The following is a 15609-nucleotide window of genomic DNA, read 5'->3' as shown; positions in this document are numbered from 1 at the left end:
AGTTTCTTTATCCAAAGCAAGACTGTCCTCCATTCTGGCAGCATTTTACTTATGGAAAACAAGCCAAGTATCATGATGCTTTTAAGAATACATATTCAAACAATGTCTGGTGAAAGCTGCTGAGAATACTTGTCGATTTAAAATACTCGGCAAAATTTAAAATGAATTTTCATTCCTAAATACAAATATCTTTTGTATTAACATCAAGATGATTAGCTTATCTTTCCATTAGTAAAATGCTGAGAAGTGATTTGTTCTTGCTGTTACAGAGATACTACAGCAATACACATTGAGACTTTTAGTGACAGTGAATACTGAAATATGAAAGATTGTTATACTACTAACAATAATTAACTGCTGAACCAAACTCAGAATTACATATACAATACAATACAATAAATTACCTGATGAGCTGATGGTTCTGCTTCTGCTTTACTGGTCAAATCTTGGAATGTTGTTATGAGTTGTGGAAGATGTTGAGGCCAAGATTCAACCAACTTTGGATGAATGTGTGGTGCCAATCCTTGAAGCAAGGTAAGTGCAGCAATTCCTACTGCACCTTCTTTAGGTGTGCAACTGAGAACCAGCAAACGCGAAAGTAAAACAGGAGCTGTCGGAGGGCCAGGGGGTCCTACAAGGAGTGGATTGGCTTCCTCATAAGAAGCGTAATTGTTTGCAAGATGGGCAAGACAGGAGAGTGTGGCTGGAAGGCTAGCTTCATGTTCGGAAAAGCACACAAAACTTAGCAGATGTGGCCACAACAGGGGCTGTGCTGCTTCAACTGTGGTAGATAAGATGTGCAACACACGACGGCAAACTTCAGAAACCGATTCCCCTTCCGGTTCGGCTAATGATGGCCTCCGACTCAGTAATACAGCTCCACCAGCTGAATGATTAACTAAGTATGTGATAAATGGTGCCCCTGTTTGACATGTCAAGTGGTTATTATGGCATAATGCTACAATGACTTGAGTCACACTTTTAACAACTTTACTATTTGGGTCACTAAGGAGAGGAACCAATGCATTAGTTAAACTTGCTACATTTTCTGTACTCAAAGTCTTGCTGTTAATGAGATGTTTTGTGACCACCAGGGCTCCAACACGCTGCATGTGACTAGCATTTTCTAATCGCTGTAAAAGATGAGTCATCACATTTTCTGGGTAATACTTTCCCATAAGTTCATAACAGCGCAATACTTCGTAGTGGTTCTTGACAGTGAATGGTTCAGAGTAATTTGGCACAATACAAACTTGGTTAAACAAAGCACTGAGTAAGTGATCAACATGAAACTTTATGCTTTCAGTCAAATTCTTTTTCAGCATTGCATCTGATATCATGGCTAAGGAAAAAGTAAGGTTGTAAGGAGAGGAAGTTTTCCGGTATAACGAGAGAATCGTTGTCACTACAAGCCCTGCTAACTCTTCCAATTTTTCCTTGGGGAGTAAGTGACTCAAATGCCCCAATGCGACAATTGTGTCATTTTTGACGTTGGCGTTTGAATTCTTGAGCCAATAGTTGACAAGAGACTCAAAGACTAGAGCACACTCTGGCATATAAGACTCTATAGAGATGTCAGGGTCTGGTTCCTTGTTATCAACAGCTTCCAAAATGGACTCGGCAAACTTGCTAAACATAGTAGCGAGCGCACATTTCAGATTATCTTGCTTCACAGAAGGAATGCAGTGAACAGTAAGTCCCAAGACAGCCTTCAAGTATGGCACTGTTCCTTTCACGTTACCAGCAGCCAGAGCACCGAGACTTTCAGCAACGCTCTGCGTTGGTAAGGTTCCACCCTGCATCTGGCTTATTAAACTTTCCATCACCTATAAAATAAATAAGCAAGGTTCAATAACCAATGACATACCACAATGAACATGGAAGTGAACTTAGTTTCTATGAATTTATATTTATATTCAAAATGTTTGTATCAAACTAAAGTTGAAATTACAAAGGGAGCTAATTAATCAATGATAAAAATTTTTCACAAAGTAAGAATCAGGTGGGAAACAAACAATGTACACTGGTATTACCATCTGACAACTGATTCCCTTCTTGAGGCTTTATTCTCAAATCAATAACTCTTATGCTTTCTGTAAACTGTACTAGACATAACCACGTTATGTACACTCTTACCTTTGAGAAATTAAAATAATAATATAAATCAATACCAGAATATATACAATACTTTATAGCCAAAGCTGGAGAACAACTAAAAAATTCACTAACAGTGTTGCAGTGAGTCTGCGTGCTCCCCAATGCCACTATAAGTCCCACAGCAGCTTCCTGCAAATCTGGTGCTACTGATGGTAACGTAAGAAGTTTGATGGCTCCATCTGTCCAGGTATCAATTAACTCCTTGTCGCTCACTTTTTCTCCACATTCTCTGATAATATTTTCTGCAGTATTATACAATATGGACTGAACTTGAACCTAAAATTACAGATAAATAGGGATCAGATATAATATACACATGGAGAAAATTATATGGTCATGCATAATTGTCTATGCCAAAACAACACAGAATTAAGAACCTGAAAAAAATTATGATGTATAAATAAAGAAAATATAAGACCATGATTTTAAGATGCTATATTTCTCACTCAAACACTAGCCAGCGGACCATTCCAATTCAGTCCATATGCAAACAAGAAAGGTATGTAATAACAACACATAATTTCAGTTCCATATTAAGGGTTTCATGGAAAAAGATTTGCATAGTGTACAAAACTTCATGAAAACTAACACATGTATACATGGGTATAAACATTCATGTGAAAGTCAATACATGAAAAAAACAACAAGCAAGCACCAGAGTGGGTTGATCCATTACATGATGTCTCAAACATCTGTGACTACCACTAATTACTGATTACTACCTAACTCTGCCAGGTGTAACAGAGATTCAAAGTCATGGTTTTGCATTTTATACAAAATCCCAAAGTTGATACTTATGTAGAAACTGACACATAGCCTTATTTAGCAAACATGAGAAAAGGTATAATGAATAGTACCTACCTTTGGGGCAGTCTGTGGACTAGAAATAAATTTATGTATTGCTGATAAAACCAGTACTGGGTGTTTGTGGCCCAGGGTTATGAGTGAACCGGCTACAGTCTGACGAACTCCTTCGTTGTTGTCCCCAGCACATTCAAGTAATCCCCACACCAGACCTGAAAAACCATACATATATAACCTCTGTAATATTCATGGGGTCTTATTTGTAACATGAAAAATTAATCAAACTGTGAAGCATAACTTTTCTAATTAATTTATCTTACAACTACAAGAGTATTAATCTGCTGCTGGGTATTTAACAGATATAATAACTCTTCAAATAACCTGAAGTAGTAACAAGTAACACATACTGTTATAGGGAGAGGCTGAAATGCATTAACCATTAATTTTGGAAGGAAATGAATATAAATTTATCAAAATCACTTAAACTATTAAAAAAAAAAGATTCTATCATGTACTGCACTCATTCTTCTTAATTGCTGCCACTTGACACCACTAAATCCCTTCGTATTCAATAGAAAAGAACCTTAAAACGGCCAGGGAACTCCTGCAAAATTGCACCCCCTATGGAAAAATTGTAATCTATAAGATGGCTTGTCAAGATATATACAGCCCCAGGATTAGCTTACTAAGTGCAAAGGTTAAAAAACACAAGAGATCTTAACATTTTATGAGTGATTAGCTTCATGTGGGGTTTCAGGAGGTAACCTAAATAGCTTTCATTTGTCTCTTGGTACAAGGACGTGTCGTTATTCTTTACGATTAGTGATTCACGATACCCTTATAAATTACGGCACTGGGTGTAATGCACTATAGCAAAATCTCGTTCTGATACGAGTGTTCGTTACAGAAATAGGTATTGCCCAAAAACGTGCTTGCACTGTCTCTGAAACCCATAGTAGGTATGCTGCTTAGTTGTCAATCAAGTTTTTTGTAATCAAGTATTTTTACAAGCTAGCTATTGAATAAATTTGTATTTTTCTCAATAAAAACATATGCCTCTCAATGCTAACTTTCCTCTTTTAACGACTTTCTGGTCATTGCAAATTCGGCCCCATAATTTCTTATGGTGCGAAAACAGAGGCGCAGGGACCGAAAACGATTGCGTCACAAACGGCGATAATCCGGCAGTAAAACATCTTCATATATCCAAAAAGTAAATAATAAAGATATATATGCGCATTACGATTATACCAATTACATGAAAAGCTGATAATCTGCATGAATAACTGGTAAACTGTTCTGCAAGAAAGTCGAGTACGTAAAGCAATTATTTACAATAGGTACGAAAGTCAAGATGTCGTGAACGCCTAATACAGGACTTAAAAAAAGAAACGTTCTAATTCCCAAAAATAATTACTTAAAATTTGAGTCAGAATCGAGTTACTTTTTCAATAACAGTTAACTCATTAACGAATATTTCAAATTAATCATCATAAATATGTAAAATATTGATGTTTTACTATTTATTTAAAAAATTATCTAAGTGCACTCTTCGTCATCGTCTTCTACAAAACAGTTGTTTACTCGATGAGGAAAAGTTTTCCGATTGTTGTGATGAAAGTGCCCCAGCGTCTGTGGGTACAAGTGGTGTGCGGATTTATCACAGGAAATGGTTAGTTTATTGACACAAGCGACTCCGTAAACATCAAGATGGCGTCAATCTTCTAAATACCTCGAGTTGTAAGTAAAAATGTTGAACGCATTTTGGTGAGATCTGCACTACGTTTGACACCGTTTTCACTACCCTCTGTTTAAATCTTAAAATTTGGCCTTAATTTCTAACTTTGGAGAAAATACTGACTTCGAAAGGAGAGTCGAGGTCTTTAGCTCTGTTTCTCACCAACAACAAGTCGCGACTGATGCCCATCTCCGATGTCAGGACGCGTTATAATGTAATTTTTTTTGGATTGTCCAAGCTGATCGTACATGGTCCACTCTGGATCCTACGGTTTTTTACCCAAAGTAAAAACTTCAAAAGCATTTTGGGGTTGTGGGCAATGCGTTGGCCACCCTTTTCATTACCCTCTGTTTAAATCTTAAAATATGGCATTAATTTCTAACTTTGGAGAAAATACTTACTTTGAAACGAGAGTACTAGAGGTCTTGAGCTCCTGTTATCACCACCAAGAACTCATGACTGATGACCATCTCCGATGTCAGGACGTGTTAAAGTACTTTTTCGGAGGGGGCCTACACCTCGGTAGTCAGTGAGTTGGCCAGTCCACTCGGTTGTTTACCCTAGCAGTATATAGGAGTCTAGTAGTAGCTAGGCTATTAGGCTAGTATGAGGTTTGACTTACCTCTCTCTTTCTCCTTGGACTGCATTTTCGACTAAACTACTCCACCATAGACGCCGTACGACCGCTGATATCCTGCACTGCACCTTGGACGACGCAAAAAAACTCAATTCCCAACAGTTAAAAGCCCGTTTTATTAAAAGCAATTCATGAAAATCAGGCGAGACGTAAGGTCTGTCTCAAGCCAGGTTTCCATTGAAGACCGGTACCCCAGCCCCAATTCTAAGTTCCCCCAATCCTTACTTCAGGCGATTAACGACACGGAGATCCTACCATGATCCTCAATTATGAGGGAATGTCACCTCGCGCACCGCCACAAAGTCCGCCTCATGAATAAATCACGGAATTACACCGATTCTAAAAGTCTACTCGAGCACGAAGGAGACACATCCGACCATTGTGTTTACATCTGGGGCTGTGTTCGTTTGGCGTCACGTCGGCTTCGATTGCGGTATTGTACAATTTTCTCAGGTTATTTTAGCAATATAGATTACATAATTAGGAATATTTTTATCTATTTAATTAATTTCCAGATAATTAGGTCTTAAAAATTAACTGTCAAAGATACCTGACAATTTTATAATACAGTAAAGTGTTGTTCCAAGGAATCGGACGCAAATACACCTGACAAATTGCTACTCATGATATAGGATAAAAGTGATCAATCAGAGTATGTTAATTCTATCTTTTATATATCGTATGTCAATTTATTTCCCGTAATAATAAAATTATCATAGAAGTGATGAGTTTTGTCATGTACATTTATAGTGGCATCACGTACCCGTGGAGACTTCATGATTCCATACGGTATATTGCAAGATTTAAGAAGATCAATTACGCATATAATACAGGAAACAGGTAGCCTGTGTAATTACATAACGCTCTGTAATTTTGATTAAGCGTTTCCTGAGATAATACAACAGTACTAGACTAATATATATATATATATATATATATATATATATATATATATATATATATATATATATATATGACAAGTGTTGTCACATTTAATTTTAATCTTTTTTCGCAATATTTATTTTTTTTACATACTAGCACCCTCTTGTCAGGAAACGCATATTAAATAAACGTCCTTCTATTTATGATACAAATGAATAAATGAATACGAAAAGCAGTAATGTGAGAAAATGCAGAACTTATCTGTCAGCTAATAACTATGAGGTGACTCAGAACTGATCTATATAATACTTGAACCAATAAATACCACACATTACGATCATGAAGAACTTGACAGAACGTAGGTGCAGCTATGCATGCAATGTATATGAAAATGCAGGAACATGTGTGACGCATCGTTCTATTTGCGGAATATATCTTTTATTAATTTGTAACCTCAAGTCTGCATGCTTTCATTGTTTATTAACTTTTGGTACTGTGCGGTCAACCAATAGGCCTATTGATTTACCGTACGTTGTATCCACCTACTGCATTTTATGCATTCAGATATATTTACCTTTATGAACAAATTTCAATTGTAAAAAGTGCACCGCAGTTTATGTAATTCTATATGAGGAGCTTTTGTGTGAAGGTTTGCATTACTTTTAAATTATCAGTAGGGACGCCACACTGCTGCATACCTTTTGAGCTACGTATGTGGCCTATTGCCACATAGTCAGTAAAGGCAGTTTCATCACCTCCACTGAGTGATAACTTCCCCTCATTTTTATCATAACAATGTTCTTTATCTTTCTTCTACACTTTATCTCGTTATCTTCATAATCACCACAACTTGCCTTCGGATCAGAGTGCTTGAGCTTACTGATTGTTTTCAAGTGAGCGCATTTTGTTTCTCAACTTTTCCACTTACAGAAAGTGAATAAGTGCCTCGTCTGTCTCTAAAATGAATAATTTATGAAAATTTTTTAAACATTTTCAGACGTTCATTGCTCTCCGGAGATAGTTGCTGATAAAATAAACCAATTCAGCTGTAGTTTTTCGGTTCACCCTTGACTTGACACCAGAGCAGTATAGTACCATTCGTTAAAACGTAGTAGGTACCATCTTTAAACTAGACATTGTTAACAAGAATGACAATAGCGAATAATGACATGAAATTCAAGGCATTTCAATACCTTGTACAAGAATATTGGGTATGGAAGCAAGAAGCTTTAAGAAATTCAAAATAAAAACGTCTTTACGATTTTATACTCTTAAAAATTTATTGACGAAGAACATTGGATAACTTCACCCCCACATCATACAAATGCTACAGACGTGGAAGGATTCAGTGCATCAAAGCGAGTGACATGATTTTCTCATGATATCCTTTCAGAACCAGGTAGTCCACATACTGGCTTGGCAGAACCTGGGCCAAGGCCAAGTACAGTCTCACTAAGAGAGGCGCTGCAGCATACACTCTCTTGGGGTCTTGACTCAGGACGGCCACTCTGTGGAGTCAGATAATAAGATAATATTTTAGTTTGTGAGTGTTAATTTTTAATTGTGTGTAGTAAGGTTGTTTTATTTAACAGAAAACTTCAAGCTTACATTCAGAGCACTTCATTCTCCTAAAAACTGCATTACTCTATGGTTTCTGAGCAATAAATACTTGTAATGGTACTAAGACTTTATGGGCACCCTTCCATAGGACTGACTCTCTCTCTCTCTCTCTAGTCTCATTTATTCCAGGAATTTCTCGCGTACCAACAATACCACCCCTTTCCCTTTCAACTACAATTGCATTTAAGTCACCCAGATCAGTATAACTCGTGTCCTAACAGGTTATGGTTTAGATGTGGTGTAGGAAGACAAAATTGGATAGGAGAGGCAACCATATACTATAATAGACCTGTGTAGAGGGAATGTTCAACTCAAAGTGATATGCTCATCATTCTGAGGTGTCAGAACAGGGAAGTAAAGCAATGTAACCAGGGGCCAAACTGCTGTTAAAGAACAGACTGTGTGGGCGTTAGAAATACTTGTTTCTTCGGACCTTTCTGAGCAAGAGGCCAGGTCCTGAGTGAGGATGAACAACGTTCTAGCCAGTTTTTACCAGGTCAGGGCCCTTCCTCACAAATTATATAAATAATCTCATATTTTTCTGGTTAACATCAAGATATTTAAATAGTTATATAAACCTTTCACACATATATCATACAAATTCACAGCAAATCATAGAAAACCACAGTCTGAATCATTTACTGACTTCTCCAAAAGTGAACTCACCTGAAGCAAAGTAGCAACAGATCGTCCTTGATGTCTTGAATCTGTTGCACGTATGCAAATCCCTTGCAAAGTGGCTCTCAGTTTGCTCCATGAGACTTCCATAGTCTAGCCTGGTTTCCTCCGAGGCTCTGTCTATCATGTGCCTGAGCCTACGAGCGTTGTCTCGCAGCAGTCCGGTTTGATTTGGCAAGTTACCTGAGGTAGTAATATTCATTTCAAGCTGATTGGACTGCTCAAGATGGTACTGTATAAGCTTAAATGAAATCCCCGTTCTCAGTGTAACACAGAGCTATACTCTTGCTCCTGACGTTGACTGGTTTTATAAGTGAATGTTAAGTTAAGCTCAGTGGCCATTACTTCCTTAATGCCTACACAGAAGGTACTTAGGGAACTAAATATACAGAACGCTTGCATTACTCTAAGTCAACTGTATTTGTATTTCAAGATATAGAGATTCCAACGTGATTTCAAGTAACTAACTATTCAGAAAACTTGCATTGCTCTTAGGCACCTGTATTTGTATTTCAAGATATACAGATTCGAACGTGATTTTAAGTAGCTAACTATATATACAGAAAGCTTGCATTACTCTTAAGCAACTGTATTTGTACCTATCTCAAGATATATAGATTCCAGTGTGATTTTTAAATTTTTTTCCCTGTAAATATTTCACGTAATCCTTGACTACTACAATACAAAAAAACTTCTCAAACTTTGTACTTTCTAAAGTGAAAGAGTAAAATAAGATTAAAAAAAAAAGTAGGATTTGTCATTCAAAGTGAAGACTTGAAAGGTAAATCATAAACATGGTTTCGATTCGTCCCTGTTGACTAGCTTTGTATATATACCTTCATGAAATCAGCGCTACGTTTATCATTCTAGCATGATGAGTATTCAGCGATACTCACAAGGCCTAACGATAGAAATCTTGACTCCGAGGGGGCCCACCTCCCTGCGGAGGGCCTGGGCGAATCCTTCGATGCCGAACTTGGAGGCGCTGTACACGCTCATGTTGGGGCACGCCACTTGCCCGGTAGGGGACGAGACCATCACTATTCGTCCTGCGGAATGTTTATAGAAGAGAAATCGAGAATTGCAGGTCTGTCACTACGGAAGAACGTATATTAAATAGTCACTGAATCTATTTTAATCTTGATAGATTATTATAAATTACCGCAACCAGTTCTTCAGCGCAAACTGGAAAAATAACAAGGACTGAGTCTAGCCATCTATATATCTATGGGTCTAGCAACGTGTGTCCAGTATATCGACAAGATGAGAAGAGAAGCCACGACCTATATACCTTTATTCCTCCTTATTTTCGGGAGTAGCCTCGACGTGACCTGTATGGCGCCCGTCAGATTGACCTGGATCTGCTGCGTCACTATCTGTTCGGTCTGCCACTCGCAAGCAGCGATGGTGAGCACGCCTGCATTGTTCACGAGAGACCACAATGCTGTCAAGTGAGAGAGAGCGAGAGAGAGAGAGAGAGTTATTTAATTTGTTTGTACGGTTACGTCCATAAATTGCTATCCAGAAAACATTTTTGTAATGATACAGTTAGCTTAGGGGGTCTCACGATTTCTAGAGCTTAGGGGGTCTCACGATTTCTAGAAATTATTAGACCTATTATTCAATTGTTGATGAGATCTAGGCTTCCGGATGGTAAAGTACGGGAGATTCTTCATATCATACTATAATGGGCGTAATGTCTGTCTGTCTGTCATTCAATCACGGCCAAACGGCTGGTCAGATGGGCATGAAACTTGGCAGGGTTAGGGTGAGGACCCCTAAGATGGTGTTTGTGTTTGTAATGGGGTTTCATCCAACTACCCACCCCGACCCCCCACCACCGCCCCGAACCTACCCCACCACCCCACCTACCAACCCCCCGCCCCCCCACAATAACCCCCCCCCACACCACCCTAACTACCTCCCCCATACCTACCCCACCCACCTACCACCACCTACGACACCCCACCCCCGTACCCCCCTACCCCCACCTACCTCCCTACCAAACCTATACCACCCCTACCCTCCCCCCACCCCCACCCACACCACCCTACCACACCCCCCGCCACCCTACCCCCCACCCCAACCCTACCCCCACCCCCTAACCGCCCTCGCCTAGAACCCCCCGTCCCCCCCAAGACCAACACAACCACACAAAAAGAAACACCCCCCCCAACTTCTTTTTGTAGGGGGTTGGGGTGAGAGGGATTCCCTGAAACGGAGCTGTTTCTGGCCGTGAAACGAGGCTGGTTATTCCCTAGACTTAGTTACTTACGAATTTTCATACATAATTTCTGTACAACTTACCCGAGAAAGTCGCGAATATTTCAGCTCGGACACAATAGAAGATGAAAATTATCATCAATATCCGCAAGATTTTTTGAATAACTTAAATCCATCGGGAACTGCCAGTGCACAAAAATAAACGTTGAAGAAGTACTGCCCGGTAATGTTGCTTCGGAATTTCGATCCTGCCAATGGACATTGCAACGGAACGAGGTACACCGTTATGGAGCTAAACTCCCACCTGCATCGAAGCAGTGATAGCAACGGGCCCTCACAGACCGGCCAAACGTCTGTTCATCTCCCGGATTCCTCTGATGCCTTCGGACAACCAGTTTCCGTTCCAGTTACGGCAGCAGGCAGTTTCCCATCAACAACCTGGCCTTCTCATTCACTGCAAACAAGTCGCAGGGCCAGACTTTGGATTGTGTTGGTGTGTTTCTGTCGTCACCCATGTTAACGCATGGCCAACTGTATGTGGCGATGAGCAGAGCAACTGACTCTGCCAACTTGAAATTATGTTGTGGACAAACTGATAATTTTATGTACAAAGAGGTTCTGTAGTAGGTATGTATAAAAATCGCCCTTATTTTAATATTGCTGAACAAATAGTACATATAAATTTTTCACTTCTGCACCCGTATTTTATCACCCATCGTAGATGGGTAAGTTGCTAGTAATACATAATTCTCGTAATTTCTTGTCGTGGTGAAGACTTCTCATTGTTATCAAATGTATGTAAAGTTAATAGACAGATAAATAGCTAGGGCTCAATTTATTGTAGAAATAAAACCATATATTGGAAGTTTGGATAACTATACTCGGTTTTTTCCATCTGTCCACCAGCGTGTGGTGTCTGCGTATGGTAACACTGCGTCCCGGGCTTTAGATAGTTACATTCAGCTTACATTCAACAATAATAATAACCCTATTTCAAATATTAACGGTGTAATTCGCATACAGTAAACTATTAAAACACTTTTCAGTTGCAAATGTACGCCCAGATATCCTTTTATTAGCTAAAACTTACACATAGCGTGACTATCTAAAGCCCGGGACGCAGTGTTACCATACGCAAACACCACAGGCGGGTGGACAGATGGAAAAAAACAGAGTATAGGCCTAACACCATGCTAGGTCTAGATACCATGGACAGTCGAAAGCCCAAGATGTAAGACATCAGGAGATCTATGGAGGCCCTAACCGAGACGAACAAACAATAGTGAGATACAAAATAAGATAGATAGAGGAGTTCACCAGAAATACTGCTTTCCAGGGGCCATAATACTTCCAGAAGTAGTGCTACTCTTGAGCAAGAAGAAGTAGTACTAATCCTGAGCAACAAAACACCAAGCGCATCAAGATTTTGGTTAAATTCTAGTAAATTTAAGTCAACTTGGATAAAATTCTGAATGTAATTCTGTTAAAATGTCAAAATATTGTGGTATATTTTCTCTAATAAAAGATAAAAAAAAAGCTCATCACTTACTCTTCCCATTGGCCTCCAGCCGGTTAACAACTTCCAAGAGTTCCTTCGTCGAATCCTCTTCCGTGAGGTCCAGCTTGACCACGTGGATTCCAGCAGCGCGGAGAATCCTTCCAGCGTCTCCGTCGGGTTCCAGACACGTCCCCACCACCACGCAGCCCCACGTCCGGACGGCTGTGAGAGCCAGCGAGTGGCCTATGCCGCTGTCGCAACCAGTTACCACCACAATTTTATGACTTGGGTCCAGCTCTCTGGAAGCGTAAATCGCTTTGGTGATGTAGAAGGCTATGATGAAGGTCACAGCCAGAAGGTAGAGCATCTTGCAGAGCGTGTTGCAGCTCGATTCCGTGCTCTGTAAAAGGGGAAAGATGTTTAATTAACCAAGTCTCGTCCATCTTAGATCAGTTGCTGTTAGGCCTAAGTATTTGTGGAGATCTAGGTCATTTTGTTGCTTGATTTTTGTAATAATATATAAATATATATTTCTATTTCTTCATAGCATTCTCAAGGCAATATACACATTGATATATTCCAATGTATAGTTGCTTATTCATTGTAAAATCAATATACATTTGAGTAAAGGAAGGATGGATTCGCTTAGTTGATTTTCCCTCTTAATTAGTAATGGAAATATTTAGCTAGTTCGTGTAAACAGACACACACACATACTATTACACATGAGAATGTTATTGCATGCAGCAATAATGTTCATTCAGAAATATTTCCTGAAGAATGCAGAGAAACGAGGTCTTCATAATACTAGGAATATCATGAATAGAAAGTGTTCTTGATCTAGATAACACCTGTCAAAACTTAGGAGGTGAAATAGGCTGAAATTGAAAGCGTAGGCCTATGCCATTAAAGTCTAATTGTATCACAAGTATCAATAGAGTGAGGCTGAATGATCTATTTATATTGTTTTTAAAATACTATCGGTTTTTCGATGCAGCTGGAGATTATTTCAATATATAATTTTCCTTCTATCAGCAGAGTATCGAGGTTTAAAAACTAACTATACGTTCTGTATAAAGTCGAGATATATAGTCTACCATTTCTGATCATATTTCTATAGCAAAGAAATCAATGCCTGGGAAGCCAATAATATATGCCCTCACACATAATGGTAACTTATGATAGGGTCGAATACTACCCAGTGAGAACAAAGGAGGGGAAACCGTTAACTTTTTGACATTTTGGGAAACAATGTCGCTTTGTTCGGTGACTCTGGCTCTGGCCAACAACCAACCACACATCTAATAACAAATTCTCTCTCTTCTGTAAGTAACCTTTTCTTGAATTCTCGCTTTGACTTAGAACGATTTTTGTTTTTATTTTGTGCTTGTTGATGAAATAGTCGAATGAACGATCTTATTATTATTATTATTATTATTTTGGCAAAGAATATAGCCAGTGGAACTTGTTGGTTTCCTAAAAGTCTATGGAATTTTCCTTTTAGCAGGTGTGGCTCCAACAAATGTTACAATTTTGGGGGTGACGTTGCCTTAGCCCTTCATATCCATCCTAGTTGCAGCTCATTATGTTAAACTAGTAACCAGTTACCTGGTACTACAATCAGACTATACGAGTCCCATAGGTCTACGAGAAAAACGATATAGGCCTAACAATCCTCACTATTTTTCTCGAGAGAGCTAATTGTCATCATGCGTATGTGGAAATAATGAGATGAATTATACGGTACATATTGGGCGGCATGGATATAGCAATCATCCATGAATGACATTAATGAAGATGGTGCCCGTCGGCGGACTCTGCGGACTCCAAGTTTTCCATGATGATGAGACAACCCACTAATGAACTGACGATCTGCCAGCGAAGATGGCGGCGAAGATCATGGCAGTAGCATCATTGGGTGAAAAAAAAGAAAAAAAAAAAGATGTTTGACGCCGTTAACAGAATAATGTAACCTTTGATTCGTTACAGGTCTTCGTAGCGCCAAAACGGGGAGAGGAATTAGGTGGATACGTGGATGAAAGGAAGAACGGAGGAAGGGAGAGAGGTGAAATTGACTGGGAAAACTTCGGTTCAGCCATTTGCAGAATTCTCGTGTGTATGCCAACAAATGTTCGCGCTAGTTGTCATCAGTTAAAGGATAAATACATCACTTTTACAAAGGCGTAAAAAAAGCAGATATATTGGATTGAAATGTATGAGGAAACTGAATTCATTCACAACCTAATCTGAATAGATCCTGTGATTTCAAACTGGGAAACTAAAAGTGATAGTGATGTATATGTTTACACACACAAAATACACACACACAAAGCACACACACGCGCGTGCGTGTGAGTACATAAAAAAACATAAAAACATACAATTATCTTTAAAAAAAAAAACTATGGTGATTATAACTAAAATAATTTCTTGGAGAGAGAGAGAGAGAGAGAGAGAGAGAGAGAGAGTTTAGTATACTTCAAAAGAGCGTTGTCTAATCCCATGACTTTTATTATTAGCCATAATTAGCAAGTACAATCACGCCATACCAAAAGAGATATTAATGTGTAAATAGTTTGTACATAAGCGATATAATTTTAGTCATGCATTATTTCACATAAGCAAGTAGGCCTATCTCACGAAAAAAGCTCAACAAATGCAGACAGACATTCGATGCGCTAAGCGAAACGACGCGTTAATGATGATTATAATACCTTAGTTTGTGGCGTCTTTTCGTCGCTAATTGATCGGAGAGTCCTTTGAAAAGGGCGCTCCCGAAGGGCGGCGGGGAAAAGCAATAGGTCACCAAATCCACCTGCAGAGGAACACTTTCTACGCACCAGGTCGGTTTAGCACTCTAGACTAACTGTGCTGGCGAATGTCCAAGAAGCTTCTATCTATCCCTTTCTCTCTCTCTTGTGAAGAACCCTTTACTTCATTTTCTTTTTGTGTTGTCACCTGTCTCTACGTATATACGATTCTCCCATTGTCTTCTGTCCTGTATAATATATTATACTTGGGAGGCGATAAGGATCGGAGGCAGCCATGAGCGCTTTTGTTCTTGTACGGAGTAGCACCAGAAAAAAAAAAGAAGGTATATGATCCTCTCACCACACGAATGCTAATACTTTATATTTTCCTTTAGTTAAATCTATATGTCCGTTACTGGTACAAAATGTATCGTAAGTAGGATAAGGTAGGATATTACGAACGCAGATGAGCCATATATAGACTCGTGAATGAGAAACGATAAGGATTTCCAACCTCATACACAAAGCTCGCCGTTTTCCATCTTGCTTCCAACGATCCTTAGCTAAGTTCTCGTGTAAGTTTTACATTTAATGTGTCCTTCGGTCGTCCAATTCTTGGAAC

At 39.1% G+C, this 15609-nt stretch overlaps 2 protein-coding genes across 3 annotated transcripts in view; both read right to left on the bottom strand.

The window, feature by feature from the left end:
• Positions 1 to 5731, bottom strand: part of LOC135211857 (maestro heat-like repeat-containing protein family member 1) — a 31346-nt gene extending 25615 nt beyond the window's left edge. For both annotated transcript variants that reach the window (XM_064245070.1, XM_064245071.1), the window contains exons 1-4: positions 5322 to 5731; positions 3019 to 3173; positions 2230 to 2433; positions 405 to 1826 (exon numbers count right to left, since the gene is read on the bottom strand). In XM_064245070.1, the coding sequence (XP_064101140.1) occupies positions 405 to 1826; positions 2230 to 2433; positions 3019 to 3173; positions 5322 to 5346 (1806 nt within the window). In that variant the 5' untranslated portion in view covers positions 5347 to 5731. The remainder of the gene's footprint in view (positions 1 to 404; positions 1827 to 2229; positions 2434 to 3018; positions 3174 to 5321) is intronic.
• A 1731-nt stretch (positions 5732 to 7462) lies between these two features.
• LOC135212259 (D-beta-hydroxybutyrate dehydrogenase, mitochondrial-like) lies at positions 7463 to 15169 on the bottom strand. The gene is made up of 6 exons (XM_064245701.1): positions 14952 to 15169; positions 12289 to 12637; positions 9808 to 9960; positions 9413 to 9565; positions 8505 to 8699; positions 7463 to 7726 (listed from the first exon to the last, which is right to left on the bottom strand). The coding sequence occupies exons 2-6, from the start codon at positions 12602 to 12604 to the stop codon at positions 7713 to 7715; spliced, it is 831 nt and encodes a 276-aa protein (XP_064101771.1). The 5' UTR covers positions 12605 to 12637; positions 14952 to 15169; the 3' UTR covers positions 7463 to 7712.
• Between the last annotated feature and the right edge of the window lie 440 nt (positions 15170 to 15609).

This window comes from Macrobrachium nipponense, chromosome 40 (genome assembly GCF_015104395.2).
Source record: "Macrobrachium nipponense isolate FS-2020 chromosome 40, ASM1510439v2, whole genome shotgun sequence".
Classification (NCBI taxonomy): domain Eukaryota; kingdom Metazoa; phylum Arthropoda; class Malacostraca; order Decapoda; family Palaemonidae; genus Macrobrachium; species Macrobrachium nipponense.
Note: the sequence above shows the minus strand (reverse complement) of the source record. Positions and strands in the feature narration are given on the sequence as shown.

Coding starts and splice junctions, on each gene's coding strand:
- LOC135212259 (XM_064245701.1), bottom strand. CDS start 12,604: ATGCTCTACCTTCTGGCTGTGACCTTCATCATAGCCTTCTACATCACC. Junction 9,961..12,288: donor GCTGGAGGCCAATGGGAAGA/GTAAGTGATGAG, acceptor CTCACTTGACAG/CATTGTGGTCTCTCGTGAAC. Junction 8,700..9,412: donor GATTTCTATCGTTAGGCCTT/GTGAGTATCGCT, acceptor TTACTACCTCAG/GTAACTTGCCAAATCAAACC.